This window comes from Enhydra lutris, unplaced genomic scaffold, assembly GCF_002288905.1.
Source record: "Enhydra lutris kenyoni isolate GAN:26980312 unplaced genomic scaffold, ASM228890v2 scaffoldscaffold28, whole genome shotgun sequence".
NCBI lineage: Eukaryota > Metazoa > Chordata > Mammalia > Carnivora > Mustelidae > Enhydra > Enhydra lutris.
The window spans coordinates 6,491,217-6,514,373 of NW_019154112.1; the positions used below are offsets into that span (position 1 = coordinate 6,491,217).

The following is a 23,157-nucleotide window of genomic DNA, read 5'->3' on the forward strand; positions in this document are numbered from 1 at the left end:
CTCCTTCCCCTTCTTTCCCTCCTTCCCTACTAAAAAGTAGTTATTTTATTGAACCCCTACTGTATGATCTACAAGTCATGTCTCAAGTTCTCATCCAGAGTCACAGAACACCTGAGGCCAGAATCCACCGACCATCCTGGAGTCAACATTGAGGGACTCCTAGCTCCACAGTTATACAGCATTGACAGTAGACATGCCTCTCTTGGTTTTTGAAAGAAAATCAAGGAAAAAATGTGTTCAGTGTGCATAGTTTCCTCCAAAGACTTGCCGGCTGTTTTGGACCAAAGAGGAGAGGAGCAAAAAGGACACCAGTGTCCACGGCGCCACACCTTCTTGCTTACCTGGACTGGAGATGCACCCCCAGCCCTCTGGAGGGAAGTGGGGCTGAGGGGGAGCAGCAGCAGCTACCTTTACCCCCATCAGTGCCTCTCGCTCTCTAGGGCCATGCTCTGCATGTAGAAGGCCACGGTGGGCTTCAGCCTTCTCTCTTCTGGTCTTATGCGTGGCATTCCTCTATGCAGGAGCCCCTGCCTCCTCCTCACTCGCCAGGCTATGGATCCCTGTCACTCCCTCTGTAAGCCTTCCCTGCCCACCCCAAGCTTGGATGAGAGGTCCCTTGTGTGTGCTGTTGTTCTTGTCTGCACTGATTGATGGTGACGCCATCTGCGCTTTGTCATCACTGTTTTGTCATTGCCTGGGGTTTGTCTCACCTGCTCCAGAGGAGAAACATACAAATGTTAAGGACAAAGGCCCTGGAAACAGTCTGAGTGAGTCCAAGTCCTAGCCCCTCCAGCTCCCAGGGAGGGGTCCAATCTTGAGCAAATTACTTAAATCTTTCTGAATCTACCTCATAGTGTTGTTGCGGGGATTATCTGAGCTGAGGCATGTAAACCCTTGGCATACATCACTCAGTACCTGTCAGTTTAGGATTGTATGTTCTCAAGGGCACAGACTGTCTTGTTCAGGACCGTGTTCCTGGTACCCAGCACACAGTGGGCAGCCAACCCCTGGCGGCTGAGTCAGTACTAAATGACTCTCTTCTTTTAATCACTCGCACACCATCTTGTCCTCTGCTTCCTGTTTTTATAATCAACGATCTTAAAAAGCAAAGGCCATCTAAAGAAAGAGACCAAATACGGACCAATTATCTGCCCGATGAATCAGTGCTGTGTGGAAATTTCCGGTTTAAGAAGCGACAGCGTTAGAACCATTGGATCCCGATTCTCTTGGCTGCCTCTTGCTATGTCGTTTGAGTTGGACGCCCAGCACTTTAATGACTTGGAACAAGAATCAAAAGATTAGTGACGGTGGCTGATGGCCGTGATCCAGGTAATTCCTACTGTTTCCCCATCCATCTGCCACTTGAGAATGAAAATATCAGGGAAAAAGAAGAGGAAAATGGAAGTCATTATGATGTCTTGCCGTTCCACATGCACCTGTTGGGTAACCTCTGTGTGTCAGGCACTGGGAACATGGGAAAAAAATAAAAGATTCCTGCCCTCTTGGAGTTAATGTTCTTAATGGGGAAAATGGTTGCAAACAGCGTACTATTTCCCTGGCACCCCTAGGACAGGACCTCTGAGTGCTCATTGCTGGGGGCCATTTCTGGGCCAGGGATGCCTTTGGTCCCCCTCCCTGGCACCCAGCTGACAGTGGGATTTTGTCACGGGAGTCCTAGGCTTGGGTGTCCGTGACCTGATCAGCTGGCCTCCCTTGCAGGGCTGCCAGTGTAGTTATCTGCTTCTGGTTGGGAGATGTCAAGTCATCCCCTGCTGCCATTACCCGAAGAGTCGTTTCCCCTCGGCCATTGTTCAGGGATGACACAGCCGTGACTCTCTGATCATGGCTGCTGACAAATGCTTGTGGTGGTGTGTTCCCATTGGAGGCTATTCTGTCACTGAAAAGCCCCACCCGCTCCCCAGCTAGAAAAGCCCCACCTGCACCCACCCCACCGAGCCTCTCCCCGGCCGCCACTCAGGTGCCCGCTGCTGGTGTTCTGTTTTTCTTTTTTCTTTTTTAAATTTAAGACTTTATTTATTTGAGAGAGAGACAGAGAGAGCATGAGCAGGGAGAAGCGCAAAGGGAGAGGGAGAAGCAGACTCCCCGGGGGAGTGGGACTCAATCCTAGGACGAACCGAAGGCAGACTCCACCCACTGAGTGCCCCAGGCACCCCCCACTGCAGGTGTTTGTAACCCGCACCAAGCTTGCTGGCATCAAATCACTGACCACATCACTTTCTCTAACTACTCTTATTCTTCCATGACACAGAACGTGTTGATTATTGAAAACGTTTTCAGTGGAGCTAGGTAACCTCCATTATCCCACTCCCCACAAATAATAGTTCTTGACAGGGTGCTTTAAGCTCTAGATTTTCTCAATCTGTAAAAATACATGACTTCTATAAAAATGGTTGCAGATTATTCAGTCTGTGTCAATAAATGGCATTGAGACAAATAGACGGTTACCTTCCTCCTTTAGCCAGGATCACTTCCATGCGAAACAAAGGTTGAAAAGGGGAAGGGCTTTTGAAGCATGTCACAAAAGCCAGAAACCCTCAAGGAAAAGGCTAACGAATTGGATCATGCAGCGGTCGTAAAACTTCCATTCGTTAGAAGACGTCATAAACACCTTATGACATCATGTTTTACTTGTAGGTAATTGTTCTGGAGAAACTTTACCACGGGGCTCAAGGAAATCAATATAGGGGACTTTTCACTCAGAATTATTCGTAATGGAAAGACACTTGGGCGGTTGGCTGGCTCCATCGGTGACATGTGCGACTCTTGATCTCAGGGTTGAGATTGAGACCCACACTGGGTGTAGAGCTCGCTTTAAAAAAAAAAAAAAAAAACTTGAAGAGAAAAACTGGAGCAAATCTCAAAGTCCGTCAATAGGCGGATAGGAAGATAGCTGAAGCGTGTCCCTGCAAAAAAATCCTACCCAGCAGTGAGGACACATGATCGAGGACTCTGCCTCCCCCCAGGTTCTATCTGCATCCCAAGAACAAGTGGCAATGTCTGGAGACATTTTTGGTTGTCACGACTTGGGGGCAAGGGGTGAGCATCTAATGGGTAGAGGCAAGGGCTGCTGCTATGATACACAGGACAGCCCCCGCCCCCATAATTAGCAGGCCCCGAGTGTCGCTGGTGCTGAGGTTGAGAAGTCTCGAGTGAGCTCGAATCAACATGGGCAGATCCCGACAGCAATCTTGAGTGAAAAAGGAAGTTGCAGACTGATCCGGTTTGATATTTTTACAGATACATACATAGCACAAGTAAAAATCACATATGGGAATAATGCACACCCACTCAGCAAATCTGGAACAATCCATCCAGGCATTTTTTTTTTCCCTTTTACGTTCTTATCATGATGCTGGAAAAGTCTCTTTATTGATATAGATGAGGAACAGTAGTGATGAGTGTAAGGGCCCTTGTCTGTTTCATGTCGACTACATTGATAGCTGTGGAATTCTCAGGATAAACAAGGTGCACATTTTCACTATTGTGATAACATGTTAAAACGGCTCTCCTAAAAGCTTGTACCAATTTACATTCCCACCTGCGGGTGACAGTTGTCATTTCTTCTTTCTCTCTGCCTCCTTCACTAGGGTATGAGTTTCTTGAGTGACATGTGTCCATGTGTCTTTAATGTCTCGCTAGGTGCTTCATCCTAAAATTCGTTCGCATGGGTTAAGGCTTTATGACACGTTGCTAAGTCATTTAGAGGACAGAGAGAGATAAGACATTCATAGCCTCAAGAAAGTCAGTTTCATTTCGTTTGAATGTTAACCAACAATTCAAGTCAGAGGGGGAAGGGGGCAGTTGGGCAGGAGCAGCCGGGCACAGCTGGCCCCAGGAAGGGCTCCTGAGCCGGTCCTGGAGGCACAAGGGTCCTCCCCATCCTTGGAAAAGCAGAGGAATGGCATTCCAGAAAGGCAACAGCTCATGCAAAGGTGTGGTGCCAGGGCTGAGTAAGGCATGTTTGTGAGATAGTTAGAATGGAGGTCATCTGGACATCGACACTGCGGAGGATCTGATTGGCAAGAAAGGAAGGCAGCGCCGGGTTGGGGGCAAGCCTTGTCCAACAGGCTAAGAAGTCTAAACTTTTTTCCTGGAGGCAAAAGGGAGCTCACAGGGGCAGGGAGCACCAAGGTGGAAAGGCTGCCCTGACCAAGAAGAGCAGCCACAGCTGGGCTGTGGTCACACCTGCCCTTAGCTTCTGGCCAGCTGCCCAGCAGGAGCACGGAAGTGTGAACGAGTGGAGATCCTGGAAGGCCCGTGAGGCAGGGAGAAGCACCATGCCCAGGGGCCATAGGCCCTGTTGCTGGTTTGTACCCAGTATCCCACGGATCCCTCTTGTCACGTCTCTGCCTAGGCCAACAGCCCCGGAGCCCACTCGCTGTGGCTCTTGACAGCTGACTTTGTGTCGCTCTTCTCAACTCCATGTTCAGTGACATCAAGTTGATAGCTTGAATTTGGCCTGGCGGAAGTATTCACACCACGGAAATCACTAAGTGCTATGCACTGGGACTCCTGATCCCACCCCTACCCCACCTAATGCCAGTTTTCCAAGACACCACTGACTGTTTCCTTCTAGAAATAAGGAGGATCCTGTGATTAGATGTGGAGAAGCATGGGAAGGGAGAGTCTTTTTTTTTTTTTTTAATTTTACTTATTTATTTATTTGACAGACAGAGATCATAAGTAGACAGAGAGGCAGGCAGAGAGAGAGAGGATGGGGAGCAGGCTCCCTGCTGAGCAGAGAGCCCGATGCGATGCAGGGCTCAATCCCAGGGCCCTGAGATCATGACCTGAACCGAAGGCAGAGGCTTAACCCACTGAGCCACTCAGGCATTTAGGGAAACTAAATGGAACATTTAAGAAGATAAATGTGTGGCCAAATAACGGGGGCACCATCAGGAGGAATTCAGATTGCTCAAAAAGGCAAAGGTTGGACCCCCAGGGGCACTGTGCAGAGCAGGTGAGCATAGTGGTTACCAGCACCAACTGCAGTTGAGACTGCCAGGGCCTGAATTGCGGCTCTGACCCTTGTGAGCTGTGTGACCTTGGACAAGTCACTTTGCCTCTCTGTGCCTCAGGTTTGTCATATGAAAAATGGAGGGTACTATGAACTCATCTCATAGGATTCCTAAGAGGATGAAATGAGTTACATGTGTGTAAAGCTCTTAGAACAATTTTTGGCCACAAATTAATGCTTTATGAATATTTGTTAAATACACAAAATAGAAAACCGAAGTACCCAGAGAGGCAGAGTGACTTACCTTAGGTCACACAGGAAATGTGAAGCAGAGCTGGGATCAGAGCCCAAACTTCTGCCATAGCAGGCAGTCCTGCTAGTCTCATCTGGCTTCCTTTGGCCCTGACAAGGGTTGTGGGGCTCCCGGGAATGATTCATGTGTCCTGGCCTTGGAGCATTACATCAGAAAGGCAGAATGGGCAGCCCCAGTGGCCTCTGGCCTGGAAAGGCAGCTTGTTGAGATGCCCTCCGGGGTGCACAGCCTCCTCGGCCCAGGGCAGGGCACGCAGGACCCCAGGCAGGACACTGACCTTGTCCCAAGCTTTGGCAGGTCGTTGAGCTGGGATGGCCCTAGGCCGGAAGGTGAGTGAGCCACCTATCAGCTGCAAACCAAAAGGACAGAGAGGCACAGTAATAACAATGGCTTCTGCTGAGAGCCCCCACTCCTGGCCAGTCACTCTGTGTGTGGAGGGGCACTGTTCTAGGTACTTGGGATTCAGTAATGAACAAAGTAGTCGAAGCCACTCTTCCTGCAGACCAGATGATCTAGTGGGGGCAGGCAGATAGCTGATCAACAGGTGCACTAAGAGATATATAAGGTCTTAAAGGAAAATGAGGCCAGGAGAAGCAGGTGGGGCGTGGCTGGCAATGGGGTCAGGGAGGACACTCAGAGGAGGTGACAGGTGAGCAATCTTGAAGGATGTGAGGGAGCACCCATGCCTCCAGGGTCTCATTAAATCCTGCTATTCGCCCTGGCTGTGTGGGCGTCATTCCCCCACCTTACTGATGAGGAAGCTCAGAGACATGCGTTCACCTACTCAAGGTCACACCGCCTGTAAGTGTCGGCCGGAGATTACTTGTTACTCTCCACCTGCTCCCCAGAGTGTATCCAACGACTCTGCAGTTGTCACAAAGCCTGGGTGTGTGTGCGGTGGGGGAACAGCCAGGGTTGTGGGGTCGGGAGGGTAGGTACTGGGGTACAGAGGTAAGCGGGTCTGGAGGTCACTCTGGAACACTTCCTTGAAGAGGTGGGTTTGGAGCTGAACTTTCAAGATCAGGAAGGAAGTGCAATTCCAAAGGGTAGAGGGTCTGGCTTACCTGCAGTGTCAATGGGAGCAGGAAAGGCAGGGAGGGGCTTGCTTTACCATGGAAGTTTGGTGCAAATTCTTGGTGAAGGAAGAAGAGGTCCCCAAATTTGGGTTGTGTGCCCTGGTTCTTTTTTTTTTTTTTTTTTTAATTTTTATTTATTTAGTTGAGAGAGAGAGAGAGAGAATGAGAAAGTGAGAGCATGAGTGGGGAGAGGTCAGAGGGAGAAGCAGACTCCCCACTGAGCAGAGAGCCCAAATGTGGGATTCAATCCTGGGACTCCAGGATCATGACCTGAGCCAAAGACAGTAGCTTAACCAACTGAGCCACCCAGGCGCCCCCTATGTCCCTTGGTTCTTAATTAAAAGTCCTTTACCACCACACATGGGAGCTGGAGGGCCACACGGGGGGCACCCCCATAGGCCCTGGTTCAGAGAGCAGTGAAGTAACAGTGCGAAGCCAAACACCCTTCAGGATAGAGCGTGTCCAACCCAACAGGGACCACTTGTCCCAGACACCTCACAATGGATCCGACTTCAAGCATGACTCCCCAGCTGTCGCTTCCTCCATTCCACCTTCTGGGTCTTCAAACCTCATTCTCTCATTGCCTCTTGAACCAACAAGAGACGAAGATCTTTGATTCATTCATTCACTATTTATTGAGCACTTCCTGTGGGCCAGGCACAGTGCTGGGCACTTGGTGGTGACCAAGACACTGCCTTCGCCCTCACCGAGTCATTTATCCAGTGGTGGAGGCAGACATTTCATGGAGGACAGTGCTGATTCATCACAGTTACTAAGGAGCCTGGGTGGCTCCATCGTTAAGCATCTGCCTTCAGCTTAGGTCATGATCCCAGGGTCCTGGGATGGAGGCCTGCATTGGGCTTCCTGCTCAGTGGGGAGCCTGCTTCTCCCTCTCCCACTACCCCTACTTGTGCTCCCTCTCTTGCTGTCAAATAAGTAAATATTTAAAAAAAAAAAACAAAACACCTACAATTACAATGAATGCCACAGAGGACAAAGCAGATCAAATGGAGCAGAGTTTGCCCCATCACGGGAATATCTCACCAGACCGACCGCAGACCACATCCTCACAGGACTTGGACTTGGTCAAGGGGCCCGTCTCACGAAGGCTGGGCAGAGAGAAGTGGGTGTTGGGGTGCAGTGGGAGGGGGAGCAAGGAAGAGAACTGTTTGATGTGAGTGGGCGAAGTTTACCTTCTGGGTCCCAAGAAGGTTGGCTGGGAGGGGTTGCTTCCGCAGAGCTGTCCCCAACTCGGTCCGCCACCAGGGGGTGCTCAAACTGAGGGCAGGGAGAAGACCAGGAGGGCGGAGAGAGAAAAGCTCCTATCGTGGAGGGGCACCTGTGAGAAGAGGGAGCCAGATTCTCTGGTCTTGGGATGGATGTTCCTGCTCAGGCCCCGAGGCTGTTGTCCAGCCTCAGCTCCCTAGAAGGGGAAGAGGTGCTGGGGAAGATGGCCCAGGACCCTGAGGCCACTGACCTGGCCCCAGGTGTGGTGAGCTGGTCCCTTGAGGGACTGAGCAGAGCCAGGTTGAAGTGAGGGACAGGCTGTGGAAGGGGGTGGGAGGGGGTGGGAGGGGTGGTGGGGTGGGGAGGGAGGTGGGGGTGGGGCTGGCTGGGTTGGTGGGCAGGCCCAGAACTCAGTGGAAAAGTTGGGAAGGCAGACACCTGCTCCTGCCCTGGAGCTCTGCTCGGCTCACTGCCCTGTGCAGTAAGATATTGCTCACATAGGGCCTCCCCAGACAGACCTTCCCTGACAGCCTGTCTAAAAGAGCTCTCCCAGTCCTTCTTCACAGCCTTACTCAGCGGGACTTTCTTCCCAGGGCTTAACACTGCCTGACATGACATTTGCTCGAATCATCTGAAATGGTCAAATAGCAGCAATTTCTGTGGCTCAGCCTAAGGCTACGTATTTGTTCATTGGTTTTCCATCTGCCTCCACAGTTAGAATGTCAGCTCCACGCGGGGGTGCAGCGGGGGGCATCTTTATCTGTTACATTTCAGTCCCATCCCTGGCACCTGGGTCAGTCCAGGGCACTCAGTAAACCCTCAGTAAACACCGAATGGGTCACATTCACATTGACTGAATGAGTCTGTGGGCTGGGGTAAAGAGAGACTGGGGAGAGGGGGGCAAACCCCGAAACAGACTCTTGACTACAGAGGACACACTGATGATGACCAGAGGGGAGGAGGTGGGGGATGGGTGAAACAGGTGATGGGGATTCAGGAGGGCACGTGTGTCGTGATGAGTACCAGGTGGTGTGTGGACGTGATGAATCACACTATTGCACACCTGCAACTAATATTATAATCTATGTTAACTAAGTGGAAGTTAAATGAAAACTTCAAAAAATTTTTAAAAGCTTGATAACAGAGTTGGATGTGAGTGGGAGCCGCCCAGGAAGCAGCTTCTGGGGCAGGACTGGGAGCAAGGGGCGGGGGTGCTGGGGCAGAGTGGGGGGGGGTCTGGCACTGGGAGGCAAAGCTGGACAACACTGGGGGGGAGGGGAAGAACATCTGGACAGCATCTCCCATGTGCCAGCCACTGAATTACACACCCCTCCAGCCATCTCTCTCAGTCCTCGTGATGTCCCATGAGGTGGGTATTATTGCCATTCCTGGTTTACAGACGAGGAAACTGAGGCTCAGGCAGGCTAACTCACCCAGGGCTAGCTAAGTCAACAAGGCACATGTGCGACTTTCCCTCTGCATTTCCCTACCCCTTCTTTTTTTTTTTCCCCCTACCTCCTCTTGATTTTGATTGTTTTGTGGAGATTTGAAAGCCCCTTAGGAGCAGGGAACCTCTCAGAGCTGGAGCCCGAGTTCTTGGGGGCTCCCTAGCTGTTTCGTCCTGGTGGGACCCCAGACCCATCACGGTTTCTCATTTTGTAGAGGTCTCCTGGCCAATTGTGGTGAGGATTTGAGTGGCTGGCCCTGTATTTGGGACAGAGAGGCCTGTGGTGTTTGAGGCGTGGCTGGATTCCTGAGGCAAGATGGAGTCCAGGTGGCCAGGACGGAGAACATGGGCAGCCAGCCTCATTGTCCTGTGAGGCTTTTATCTCTGTTGAGAGTCATCAATCCCCCCCAAACCCATGCCCTTGCCCCCCACCTTGGCATCATTAGGGGGACAACAGTACAACAGCCTCTTCTCAGGGGCTGTCTGGGTGTTGGGCTGTCTACTTGGTAGTTGAATGCACAGCCTCTGGAAGACCACATCCACCAGCTTCTTGGTCATGTGTGACTTTGGGCCAATTACTTAACACCTCTGGGCCTCCGTCTCTCCATCTGGACAGAGCAGAGCAGCCCTAACATCCGGGAGATGCCTGGTCCCATCAGCCAGGCCTTGGTGGTGCTCACAGGGGGCCCGGCATAGCTCTCTCCTGCTGGACTCCTCCGAGCACAGACAAGGCCATCTGTGACCGTGCTGGGTCAAGACAAAAACAAGACCGCTCCATAATCACGCCTGAAAACAGACAAAACAGGAATACCATCCAGACCACAGAAATGATCAAACATCCCTCGTGTAGCTAATCTGAGGAAAGGTGCTTCTCTACCAATTACAGCTCTTGCCTCTTTCCGGTTGGCTCTCCTTCTAGGTAAGATTTATGATCCCCAACCATAGAATCACCTCTAACTTCCCGACAGCATCTAATCCAGATCAGCCTTGCTCGGGATGATATACTCCCAGGACTCTTCAGATATATTTGCCATGCTATCACTCTCACTTCACAATGGGGACGCTGAGACCTCTACAGAGAGGGGCAGCAGTTTTGCCCGGGGCCACACAGCTGGGAGCACAGAGTCAGGGTGGCAGCTCGGGTCCCCTTCCAAAGTGGGTTTCCTAACCTCCTTGATTCAGCCTTGATAGGGCAGAAACCAACATGACAACGTTGAGCCAGTATCTGGGAGAAGTGCAGAGGAGACTGGAGCTGAAAGAGAAGAAGAGCCTGGGGCCTCAGTGACCCACTGTGCTTCCTCTCCCATGTGTGAGTAGCCAGGCAGCCTCAGTTCCTCCAAAGTATTTCTCTCCCGAGGCCACGGCCACCTGGCTACTGAGTAAACACGGGTCAGCTGAGGCCCGAGGGGCGGGGGTTGGGGGGGCACTGTCATCGGACTGAGGCCTGAGTCACTTCCTGACCATTGCTTAAGAAGCATCCAGAGCCACAGCCTGAGTGGCCAGCTCGTGCCCTCGTGGGATTATATCCACTTGGGCAGGACAATTTCCCTGGTACCCCCACCTTTCTGGGTTCACCTCTGCCACACTCAGCTCTGTCCTTGTCCTGGGGACTGTGATCCTCATTCCAGAAGGAAACCCTGAGTCTCCTGGACAATTCTGTCTTGCCTGCGCCCAGGGCCTGAACTCCAGCCCCCAGAACCTCATCCCAGCTTCAGAATCAGGATGCCCTTCCCTGACACCACCAACCTCAAAGGTCCCAAACTCCTGGAGCTGCCCCCCACCCCGCCCCAGGCTCATAGCCTCTTCCCTCTTCCTCCTGCAGTGTCTCAAGGCTAGAGGCAGGGGAGGGGCAGGGAAGAGGGTGGAGAATATTCCAGATACCCTCGTGTAGGATGTGCAGAGGGAGACCCAGTTTGATCTGTAGACATGTCCTCATGATGTGAGTGAGGGGGACAGTGTGAAATGCAGACCATTGCCTTTAAGAAGCAAAGCCTTTCAACTCAGAGACACTGCACAGACTTGGAGCCGAGAACATAGCCTCTAGAACCAGGGTCCGCTCACTTCTTCAACCCAGCTCTGCCCCTTAGCCACTGTGCAACCTTCAGCAAGTTACTTAACCTCTCTGTACCTCAGGTTCCTCATCCCTAAATTGGGCATAATCATAACACTGACTCAGAGACCTCTCACCAGGACTAAGGGAGTTGTATATGTAAAACCCTCATAATAATGACTGGCCCATGGCATGCACAAGTGTTCTGGAAAGGTTTTTTTCACTTCGAATGGGCTGATTTCTTCCATTCATTCTCAATACAGCTTTTGATATCCTACTGTGTGCCAGATATGAATAAGGCAGATTCTCTGAAAGATACGCCTGTTGGGCATTACTGTAGGATCACCCTGCCACCCTCACCCTGTGGTGGTCTTCCAGACTGTGTGGGGGGAACTGGGGCCCAGGGTTTGGGGCCTGCAGACTCCCTAGTGAGGTCCCCCCTTGGTGTAGGCCACAAGCAAGTTCCTTTCCTTCTTCAAGACACCCTCCCTTTGATTAAGTGAAGCCAGTGGTCCCCGCCCCTTCCACAACCCCTTCCCCAGGCCAGTGAAGGGTCAGCTAAGTCAGACCAGGCATGTGGACCCCTTATGGCCATTCTCTGTCCCAACCCCCTTTTGGGAGGCCTCCGTGATTTAATTTGAGCACAGAATCTCCCTTGGGCTGCACCAGCCCCCAGACACAGGTGGCAGAAGGCCCTGGCTTGTCATTGCCCTCATGCGGCTTCAGGAAGCCAGCAAAAAACCGTGCAAAACTGGAAATCTGAGCCTGGACTGGATAGTTGGTGATAGAATCACTTCTGGTAATTTTAGATATAAAAATATTGTGGTTATGTTTTAAAAGTAGTCCCTTATCTTTAAGCGATGAAAAAATATTGGATGAAATTACATGATGCCTGGTGTTGCATCAAAATGATGGAAACAAAATTGGCTAAGGGTTGCTATAATCATTGAAGCTGAGGGACTGGGTAACGCAGATTCCCTAGAACCTCACTATCAAAATGTGGTCCAGAGAGCCGCTGAGCCCGGGAGCCGGCACCTTCAGTGGTGAGCAGCATCGGGCTGTTTTGTCTACTTCGGTACTTTTGAAACTTCCCATAAGCAAAACGTTGTGGGGTTTCGTTTTGTTTTTCCAGTATTGTCTCCATTAGCAGCACCACGATCCTCCACGCAGATCTTCCCATCGAGTCCCGGGCCGGAAGGACCGGGACGGCCCTGTCTTCCCACCCTCACCAACCCCACCCCCGCCACGCCGCCCGCAGGAGCCCCCGGGCTCTACCCCGCCGCCGGCGACGCCCGCAGCACCCTCTCCTGCGGGGCAGCGCGCCTGACGCCCGGGCCGCGACTCCGGTCCCGGGTCCCACACCGCCGGGGCTGTCGGGGCAGGTCCGGGCGTGGCCGCACTCGTAGCACCTGGGCCAGCCGGCAGGTGGGACGCGCCGCGGGCCCGGGACCCCGCCCTCGCGCGGGGGAGGAGCGGGCGGCGGGGCGGGCCGGACCGGCGGGCGGGGGGCCGGGTGCTGGGAGCCCGGCGGGCCGCGAACGCAGGCGCCGTGCTGGGGCCGCCGAGACGGGGCCCGGGATGAGCTTCACGCGGAAGAAGGGCTTCTACAAGCAGGACGTCAACAAGACTGCCTGGGAGCTGCCCAAGACCTACTTGTCCCCGACGCACGTAGGCAGCGGGGCGTATGGCGCCGTGTGGTGAGACCCCCGGGACAGCGCGCCGTTGGGGGGCGCCGGGGGCGCGCCGGGCGTCGGGCGGGACCTACGGCGGGCGCGCGGGCACCCGGGCGCAGATGGCGCCTCCCGACGATCCGGGCCCGGCCAGTGCACCTCTTCCTGGACACGCCTCGGGGTTGGGGGGATCCCCGTCTCCTGGGGGGCGCTCGGGGCTGCGCCCCCACCACCTTGAGCGAAGACCCCAAAGCCCCGAGTCCCGCCGGCTCGGAAGACTCTGGCGGAGGCTTTTCTGGGCTGAGCGCTTGGAGCTGGGAGGCCGCGACAGGGCATCGGAGTGGGAGCCAGAAGCCTCAGGCTGTGGCAGAGGCTGACCTGCGGCCACCGCTGGCGCCACCTCACTGTCCTCACCGGCTTTGTGGGGTCTCTGTGGCTTGAGTTAGGACTGGGTCTGGTTCCCCAGGACTTGAACCTTACAAGGGACCCCAGAGTTCATCCAGGCAGATCCCCGTTGTTACAAGTGGGTACCCTGAGGCCCAAAGAGGAAAAAGTGTGACTTGCCAAGGTACACAGTGCCGGGCTCTGGATCTTGTTGGCCTGAACTTGGGTCTGACCCCGTGAAGAACTGCTCCCCTTTGCCCCCCCACCCCACCTCCCCCACCCATCCCTCACTGCGTTTGAAGCTGCTCCCTTACCTCCCAGGTGGTGGGTTCCCTTCCTCCCAGCCCAGCCCGCTGGCCAGGAGGGATTTTGGTGAGGATGGCCTGGGCTCCCCCAGAGTGGCCTGGGAGATAGCACTCGGGAAATGGCGTGGGGGCTGCTGGGGCGGCAAGAAAGCCACAGCCTGCCGACCTGTGCATGCCCTCCAGCTCTGCCATCGACAAGCGGTCAGGGGAGAAGGTGGCCATCAAGAAGCTGAGCCGGCCCTTCCAGTCCGAGATCTTTGCCAAGCGGGCCTACCGAGAGCTGCGGCTGCTGAAGCACATGCAGCATGAGAACGTAGGCTGGGCCCGGGGGCTCTGGGGGCTACTCTGGAGCAGGTGGGCGGGCGGGGGAGGGGCCCCATAAGGCTTCTGACTAGCTCCCCCCGCCCCCATGTGTGGGAGAAATGGCCTGAGAGGGTACAGAGAGCTCAGGACAGGGCCAGGGGAAGGGGAATCGCCTCCTGCCCCTCCCGCCCTTTTCCTCACCTCATTAAAACGAGGAGCCAGGACCTGTCCTGCCTACTTCCCAGGAAGGTTGCAAAGGTTTTTTTGGGCGGTGGAGCAAAATGAACTTTGGGAGGGGCAAACTTACTGTTTCCTCTCTGTTATGAAAAAGTGGGCACGGAGGTACTTTTGATTTTTTTTTGATCTTGGAGCTAGGACGCCCAGCATCCTGGCTGATGTAGCTTCCGCACGTGGCCCCAATAATAAGAAAAATAATTCTAGGTACTTGGGCACTTACTTTGTGCCAAGTGCTGTCCTCAGAGCTTTGCGGAAACGAACGTGTTACTCCTCACAACATCACAGGAGTCGAGTACTATTATTCCAAAGGACAGAAGGGGAAACCAAGGCACAGAAAGACTAATAGGTTATATGGTCAGTCAGTGGCCCAGCTGGGAATTTGAACCCAGGCAGCCTGCCCCAGGCCTCAGTGCATAACCATTAGAATATCCCGTCTGGGGGCACCTGGGTGGCTCAGTGGGTTAAGCCACTGCCTTTGGCTCAGGTCATGATCTCAAGGTCCTGGGATCGAGCCCCACATCGGGCTCTCTGCTCACCAGGGAGCCTGCTTCCCCCTCTCTCTCTGCCTGCCTCTCTGCCTACTGTGTCTCTCTCTCTGTCAAATAAATAAATAAAATCTTAAAAAAAAAAAAAAAAAGAATATCCCGTCTGATAGAAACAGCTGGGAAGACTAGCCACCCAGCGCTGGGCTTAACAACCAGTCTTTGCTCTGGGATACCTAGATTGGTAAAATAATGATTTCAAAATGTTGTGCACAAATCTTAAGCCCCATTCCTCTTCAGCAGACGCCTCCCCAGGGCAACGTTTCCCCTCTCTCTGAACCAGCCCTTTGGCAGGCAAGGATGGATGTGGTGGAAGACCCAAGGTCAAGGGCAGGGAGCCTGCTGACTGGAAGGCCCCTTCCCTGTTCCCTCCTTGATTCCCTTCCCCACTTATGGTTGCCTACTCAAGTTGAGAGTGAGTTTGCACACCTGCCCTGAACCCCAGACTTGGGGGGCAATCACTGTATACTGCAAGCTCGCTCCCAATTAAGGGGCTCTCTCTTCTGCCTCTGCCCTTTTTACTGTTCCTGAGAAGGCGGGGGACCTGCCTCCTGCCAGAGATGGTGTACCAGGAAATGGGGGGTAGTTGTGTGCGTGGCTGGGGCCCCAAGCGAAGCGGGGAGAGGGCTGTGGCGGCTGCCCAGCCTCACTGGCAACCTTTTCCCCAGGTCATCGGGCTCCTGGATGTCTTCACCTCAGCCTCCTCCCTGCGCAGTTTCCATGACTTGTGAGTCCGGCTGTGCTGGGTTCCAGGGCATTTGTGGGCCTTACTTGCTGCTCGGGAGCCAGCTGGGGGAGAGTCCAGATTCGCTCTTCTGCGCAGTAGGCTTCCTGTGCTGGGCTGTCCACCCCTCACCCCTGTGTAATTCTCTCTGGAGTTTCTTGGTGGGGGTTGGTGGGGGAGGGCTGGCAGGAAGAGGTGGGAGGGGCTCTGTGGGGTGCTTGCCTGCCAAGAGATATCTGCTCCTCTGCTTCTCTTATTACGCACTTTAATACCACCAAGACCTCATTGGCAGTCCTCACAGGGTCTGCACCAACTTACCTCGCCATTCCGTGGGGGCCCAGGTGTGGGTCTGGACCTTGGGGGTCTTCCTAGAAGGAAGCCTTGGCTGCTTCTGGCTGATGGGGTGTTTGACAGTCACACAGAACCAGAAAATTTAGTTGTTTAATGCACTGCTTTGCTACTGCAGTGCCTGGTCTAAAATGTAGGAAGCTTTGGGAAGGTGGACTTTTTTTTTTTCTCGTTTTTTTCTCCCAGCCTCTATTTCAGATGCAGCTGAAGGTCCATTTGTTAGGATGATTTTGTTTTAAATTTAATGCAGCGATTCTGAAGAGGTTTTTTTTTTCCTATAAAGCCAGCTGCTGGGCTTAGCACTGGGCATTTAAAGTGGACCAGTTTCCCCTGCCCCCTGGGCGGGGTGGGGGTACAGTTCCTACAGGAAGACTCACAGAGGTGTGGTGGGTGCTCTAAGTATGGTCGGGTGCAGGGGACTGCATGCTGCCTTGGGGCTTCACAGAGGAGGCAAGGCTGAAACTCAGCCCTGAAGGATGAGTAAAGGTTCGCCTGAGGTGGGGGGTGCAGAAGGCATCCCAGGTAGGAGGAACTGAGTGGACAAAGGAACAACCACGTTGCCTGGGACTGGACTGTTAGGGGAATATGGGTAAGTTCAGTGTGACTCGCGAAGGCCAATGGCTGATTTGGTCAAGGGAAGAGTCCAGACTCGATCCCATAGGCAGCCTCAAGTCCACAGAGGATTTGAACGTTGGGTGAGTAGTCAGATCAGATTTAGGGGTGCACTTTAGCAGGGGGCAGGGAAACAGGGAGCAGCTCTAGAAGCAGAGAACGCCTGGAGAATGGCATTCTAGACCTGGATCTAACTAAGGTGGAGGTGATGGGAGGCTGAGAGTGGACCTGAGAACCTTCAGGAGACAGGACTGTCAAAGGGTCGTATCTGTTGGGAGAGGGTGTGGCTGGGAGAGGGGCTGTAAGTCAGGATGCCAGGCTCCTGCTTGGAATACAAGGGGAAGGAAGAACAGATCTTAGGAGAAAGATGATGAGCTCTGTTTTGGACACAACTTTTGAAGAGCCTGTAAACGTTCAGATGTTTAATCAGCAGTTGCAAATAAATCTGGAAAATCAGGAAGCTCTGGGCTCAGCTAGAACACGATGCAATACTGTTGATGAAGAGATCAACAGAGAAATCTTGAGGGAGGGTCAGACTTTGCAAGAGGTCTGACAGGAAGAAAGGGAGCTGTGGGAGTGCCTGCTGGGCAGCCCTTGGTGAGAGTGGTCCGAGCAGTTTCCAAGGGGTGGGAGCAGATGTCAGGTTGTCAGGGGATTGGAAGTTAAGGCAGAGAGTCGAGAGGTTGAACCACTCTTTCTAGAAGTTTGGTTGGGGAGGGAAAGAGGGAGAAGGGGTGGCTCTTTGAAGAATCAAGTCAAGAGGTGGTGATACAAGCACATGAAGACTTTAACAAGTTTGTCAGCCAAGAGGAGAGAACCTGGGTCCATGCGGAGGTGAAGGACAGCAGTGGGGAGGGGACCGTGCATGGAGCAGAGCCCCCGTGAGGGAGAGGGGATGATCAGGTAGAAGAAAGCTTCAGAAAATCACAGGCTTGGGGTGCTTTCGGCTCGGGTCATGATCCCAGGGTCCTGGGATTGAACCCCGAATCATCAGGCTCCCTGCTCCGTGGGGAGCCTACTTCTCCCTCTCCTTCTACCCCTCCGCCCTGCTTGTGCTCTCTCACAAATGTGTGCTCTCTCTCTCTCTCTCTCAAATAAATCTTAAAAAAAAAAAAAATCATAGGCTCAAAGAGACGGCCTCCACCACATCCTTTTTTTTTTTTTTTTTTTTGGTAAATATTCCTTTTTAAACCCATCATCTTTTGTTCTGGACTTTGCCATTACTACCTTGAGCAACAGCCATATTTTGCTGACCTTGACCTGTTTTGCAATCCCATCAGAGGGTGCTGTGGCTCAGCTACTCCTTCTTCCTTCTTCTGCCCTCCTGGAGGCTGTGGGATTACTTCCTTCTTGGAAGGGCAGACGTTTCTGGTGCTTTGTGGAGCTCTCCCAGCCGGGCATGACCCTCTGGGGGAGAAAATATTTGGACAGAAGCAGAAGGAAATGCTGGCAGGTCCTCCTAAGTCACAGCTGTGGCTTCCTGGGGTCAGGGGGTGCAGCAGAGGAGGGCAAGGAGAGGGTGCCTTTGAAGAGAGGGAGCACAGCTCCATTTGGTTTTCCTGAGCACGTTCCAGCTAAAATGCTGATCCTGATCTCTGCCAGTGGGGGTCCACCGTGGTGGGCTGGGAGCCAGAAGCTGGGAAGCCATGTGGGGGTGTCTGGCTGGCTGCCGTGGGGCCAGGGCTGGCAAGAAGCTCTCATGCTTTGCAGCTACCTGGTGATGCCCTTCATGCAGACGGACCTGCAGAAGATCATGGGGATGGAGTTCAGTGAGGACAAGATCCAGTACCTGGTGTATCAAATGCTCAAGGGTCTCAAGGTGTGTGTGTGGCGGGGGAGAAGGAGGGGGCTGAAGGGGAGGAGAGGGGGCCGGGGAGGGAGGGGGGCGTTGGTGTTGAGACCTGAGGTTTGGGGAATGCCCGGCTGTCAGGGCTGGAAGAGCACAGTGGGACAGAGTGGGGGAGGTTTGGAGCTAGCCTGAAGCGCCCGGGATGGAAGCCAGGCCTGGCTTCACGCTTCTCTCTCTCTCTCTTGCAGTATATCCACTCAGCTGGGGTCGTGCACAGGGTGAGTGCTTTCTCTGCGGTGATCCTCAGAGGGCCCTCCGCCCCGGAGAGATTCTGCGCAGCTGGGAAGGAGGAAAGGAGTGGGGAGGCGAAAGTCCTCTGGAGCCTGGAATGTGGATTTTGCAGACCCGGCCTTGGCCCAGGAAGGCCTGCTCAGAAGAATGCTGTGTTCTGGGGAACTTTCTGGATGCTGCAGACAAAGCGGGCCTTGAGCTGGGGGTCTTAGGCTCCGGGAATCGAGAGTATCTTAGAGCTGGCTGGGCCCGAGAGGACACCTAGGCCAGCCCCCTACTTTACACTTGAGGAGATGGACACCCAGAGAGAGGAAGGTAGACCAGCTCTTGTCTCTGCCTCTCAGCCCAGTGCTCGCTCTCTCCTCTCGTCTAGGACCTGAAGCCGGGCAACCTGGCCGTGAATGAGGATTGCGAGCTGAAGGTGAGCAGGTGGGGGCAGGGGCAGCCTGGTGTTGGGGTGGGAGCCTCCTGTGTGTGGCAACTCTTTCTCCCTGTGTCCCCTGAGCCGTAGATCTTGGATTTTGGGCTGGCCCGGCATGCGGACGCCGAGATGACGGGCTACGTGGTGACCCGCTGGTACCGGGCCCCTGAGGTGATCCTCAGCTGGATGCACTACAATCAGACTGGTCAGTGGCCCACTGCCCAGGGAGGGGCCGGGGGGCTTCTCTGGCTGCCTCTCCAGTACCGTTCTGGCTACTCTGGGTGGACTGACCCCCGGCTCAGCTGGTTCGGGTGACGCTTCCTCTCTCCGTCTGCAGTGGACATCTGGTCTGTGGGCTGTATCATGGCAGAGATGCTGACGGGGAAAACTCTGTTCAAGGGGAAAGATTGTATCCTTTGCTGGAAAAGCTAAACTGCACCCTGGGATTCACTCCTTCAACAGACACTTGATTAAATCTCTCTCTCTCTCTCTCTCTCTCTCTTTTTTTTTTTTTTTGGTTAATGAGAAAGTGATACATGCTCCCTGTAGAACGATTTTGTTTGTTTGGTTGGTTTTTGGAGCCCAACACGGGGCTTGAACCCACAACCCTGAGCTCAAGACCTGGGCTGAGATCAAGGGTTGGCCACTCCATGGACTGACCATAGAACAGTTTTAAAATGCAGATGAGGGAATTGCTGGAAAGCAGCCACCTGCTGTTCCACTACCGTGTAGGAAAGACTTCACGTGTTGGCACTGCGCGCTCTAACTGAGCGGCCCTGCGCGCTGTGCGGGTGTTGAGAACATGTGGGTCTGCAGCACCGAACTCAGCGTGAGGGTGGGGTACGGTGACCAAGAGACTGATGTGAGGGTGGCTGACTGGCTGGGATGGGAGCCTGGAAGGCGGCGCCTCCAGGAGCATCTGTGGGGAAGGACCCTTAACCCAGCCTGGAGGATGGGAAGCCTCCCGGAGACCTGCACCTTCTCCTGAAAGCACCCTGGGTGCCTGGGGGTGGGGGTGGGGAGTGATGGAAGGGCGGTGGGAAGGACAGCCCGAGATCCACCAGCAGAGAGTGAGGCCGAGCCTTAACCTGCTGCCAAGACCTGGACCAGCTGTCCCAGATCCTAAAAGTGACCGGGGTGCCAGGGGCAGAGTTTGTGCAGAAGCTGAACGACAAAGCAGTGAGTGGCAGATGGGTCTAAGTTGGCCTAGGCTTCTGCACTTGGCCAACTGGGGGTCACATGGGCTCTAGGCCATTGGGAAGGAGGCCTCACTGGCCCCCTCCTTTTGCCCTGGCAGGTGCTCTGCCTTCCTCCCACTTTGGACTTTGCCCTGAGCCTTTGGCCCAGCTCTGGGGCTTTTTTGGAGTCCCTGCCCTTTACCCCAAGGCCTAACCCCTGAGAGGCTGACCTTGGGGGATTACTCACTGCTCCTCTGTCTTCCAGGCCAAATCCTACATCCAGGCCCTGCCACAGAGTCCCAAGAAGGATTTCTCTCAGCTCTTCCCACGTGCCAGTCCCCAGGGTGAGTGCTGGGTCCTGGCTGTGATGGGGGGCAGCTGCAGCCTGGCCCAGCCACTGGGCTCTCCCAGGCCTGGGGCGTGAGCTTCCTGCTCTGTCGCCGCAGCCATAGACCTGCTGGAGAAGATTCTGGAGCTGGATGTGGACAAGCGCCTGACGGCCTCGCAGGCCCTTGCCCACCCCTTCTTTGAGCCCTTCCGAGACCCCGAGGAGGAGACAGAGGCCCCGCAGCCATTTGATGATTCCTTAGAACATGAGAAACTCACAGTGGATGAATGGAAGCGTAAGAGCAGGGGGCTTTGGGGGTTCTGGTCTGTCTCTTCTTTGCCCCCCTCTGTCTCCAGACCTGGCCTCAGCTGGCCCGCCGCCCTCCCAGATACCTGCTGCCACCCCCTCTCTGAGCAGATACTGTCTCCTGTGTGCACTGCTTGCTCCCTGAGCTGACCTCTGCTCCGCATTTCGTTGGGGGGGCGGGGAGAGGGGCTTTCTCTTGCCCTTGGCCTCCCGAACACACCTTGAGCCAGCCTGTGTGTTTCGCAGAGCACATCTACAAGGAGATCGTGAACTTCAGTCCCATTGCCCGGAGGGACTCACGGCGCCGCAGCGGCATGAAGCTGCAGTGACCTGTCTAGCCGGACCCCTGGCTGAGCCCAGGGACCACCCGTGGCACCACCTGCCGGGGATCTTGCCACTAGGACTGATGCCTGCTGGTCCCTAGGACAGGTCCGGCCCTTCTGGGATTATCCTCTTCTGGGGTGGAGGAGAGAGGGGCCTGGTCCTGCTGTAAGAAACAGACCTTGTAGCTGCAGAATTCAGAGATGTTGGTTGGGAGAAAATAGCTCTGATCACAACCAGCCACATTAAATCGTCCATCTGGAGACTCGCCCACGTGTGGGGTCCTTCCTTGGGGCTGGAGTGGGGCTGGGGGGCGGGCTGAGCCGGGGTGGGAGGCCGTGTGGTGGTGGTGTATTGGTTTGCTGAGGCTGCTGGGACAAATCACCACAAACTAGGCTTGAAACAACAGAATCATATTCTCCCACAGTTCTGAAGGCTGGAAGTCTGAAATCAAGGTGTCGGCAGGGCCATGTTTCCTCTGAAGGTTCTAGAGCAGAATCCTTCCTTGCTTCTTTTCAGCTTCTGGTGGCTGCCAGCCTCTGTGGTGTGCTTGGCCTTGTTGCCGCCTCCCTCCAGTCTCTGCCTCTGTTCTCACAGGGCCCCTTGCCCTCCATGGAGCTCTGTCTGTCCCGTCTGTCCTTATAGGAACACCAGAGATTGAACCGAGGGCTCGCCTTCCTCCAGCAGGACCTCATCTCCGTCCTTACTCATTATATCCGCAAAGACCCTGTTTTCAAATGAGGCGACATTCTGAGGTTCCCGGCCAACACAGATTTTGGGAGGACACCATTTAACCCCCTACAGATGGCCACGAGGGAAGGGCCCCTTTCCTGGGCCCTGGGCTCTGTCGCAGAGCCAAACGTGTCTGGCTGCTAAATTAAGGGAGTTGCAGAGAGAGCTGCAGCTGGTGAGCCGTGGCACGCAGGTTATTTTGGGTGAGTGATAAGCAATCAAGATACAAAACAATAGCGGGCTTGTGGGCTGGGAGCTGCAGAAGGCAGAAATGGGCTTTTTCCAGACTTTATGGAAAAACAGTTCTACTTCCGCCTCCTCAGGAATGGTGCATCTCTCCTGAGCTTTAACCTGACAATGGCTAGGATTTCTCTGTTTGCATATGAAAAGCTTTGGTAGAACCAACTCCCAGGTACCTGTAGTTCTGGCCCTGGGTGCCAGGGGCCTGGTTAAAATTCAGCTTCCTGGGCGCTACACCAGAGATTCTGACTTGGCAGGGTATGGGACTGAGGTTGGAGAACATCTGAATGAAGACCCCCTCCCCCAAGCCCAGGGATTCTGATGTATATCAGACCATATTTAGGAAGACATTTAGTTGTCCGTTCCATTTGTCAAGAGGCCTAAATCAGCAGCGGACAGTGGGAGTCTGGGGCTCACATGGGCTTCACACTCATTTTACAGATGGTAAAACTGAGGCCCGCACAGCACTTTTAGGACAGTGAGACTGTTCTGTATGATACTGTCATGGTGGACACGTGATATATGCGTTAGTGACAACCAGTGGACCCGTCCACCGCTGCCGCCCTTAGTAACAACATATCCATATTGGTTCAGCTCTTGTAACAAATGTCCCACACTGATGCAAGTTGTGAATAATGGGGGAACTGTGAGGCATAGGGTATGAGCCCTGTTGGGAAGGAGTGTATGGAACTTTCTGTACTTTGACACAGTGTTCTGCAAACCTAAAATTGTTCTAAATAATAATGTTTATTAAAAAAAAAAAAAAGGAGCTTGAGGCCCCAGGAGGATGGGGTCACTTACCTGCAGCTGGAAAGTGGTTGTAGGCAGGATTTGAAGCCAGCAGCCTTGACCACTGTGATCTTAACCCATGCTTGGATTCAACGGTGGCCCAGCCTTCCATACCTTCTGGCCTGCCTCTCTGAGCTCCTTTACTGCCTGTCCGTAGAATCTGCTTTGTCTCCCACAGAGTGACCCTGCTGTCAAGGAGGGAGGGGCTGGCCATGTCCTGCAGTAGCCCTGTCCTCCCGAGGTTACTAAACTGCCCCAAGTCCCAAGCCAAGATCCCTCAGTTAAATCCTTTAGCCTCCTTAGACACCACACTGGTCCCAAGAACAAATTCCATTCTTGTCGGCCTGGCATTCAAAGCCCCTTGCCTCCTCTAACATCATACAACCCCACTGCCTCCCATGTTCCTTATCCCAGTGAAGATAGCCAGAACGCCAGTCCTGGAACACACCATGAGGCTCACCCTGAATGTGAATAGGTTAAAGGTTCTGACAAGTCCCGCAGCAAAGAGGTCTGCTCAACATTGTTTAATCCAGAACTTCCCAAATG

The 23,157-nt window shown here is 53.9% G+C and overlaps 1 protein-coding gene across 1 annotated transcript; it reads left to right on the forward strand.

Moving 5' to 3' along the window:
• Positions 1-12,669: 12,669 nt before the first annotated feature.
• On the forward strand, positions 12,670-21,118 carry LOC111152267 (mitogen-activated protein kinase 13). Its single transcript, XM_022510720.1, has 12 exons — positions 12,670-12,788; positions 13,634-13,763; positions 15,201-15,259; positions 17,927-18,035; positions 18,254-18,283; positions 18,670-18,717; positions 18,808-18,922; positions 19,055-19,126; positions 19,817-19,896; positions 20,161-20,239; positions 20,342-20,518; positions 20,776-21,118. The coding sequence occupies exons 1-12, from the start codon at positions 12,670-12,672 to the stop codon at positions 20,856-20,858; spliced, it is 1,101 nt and encodes a 366-aa protein (XP_022366428.1). The 3' UTR covers positions 20,859-21,118.
• Positions 21,119-23,157: the final 2,039 nt, after the last annotated feature.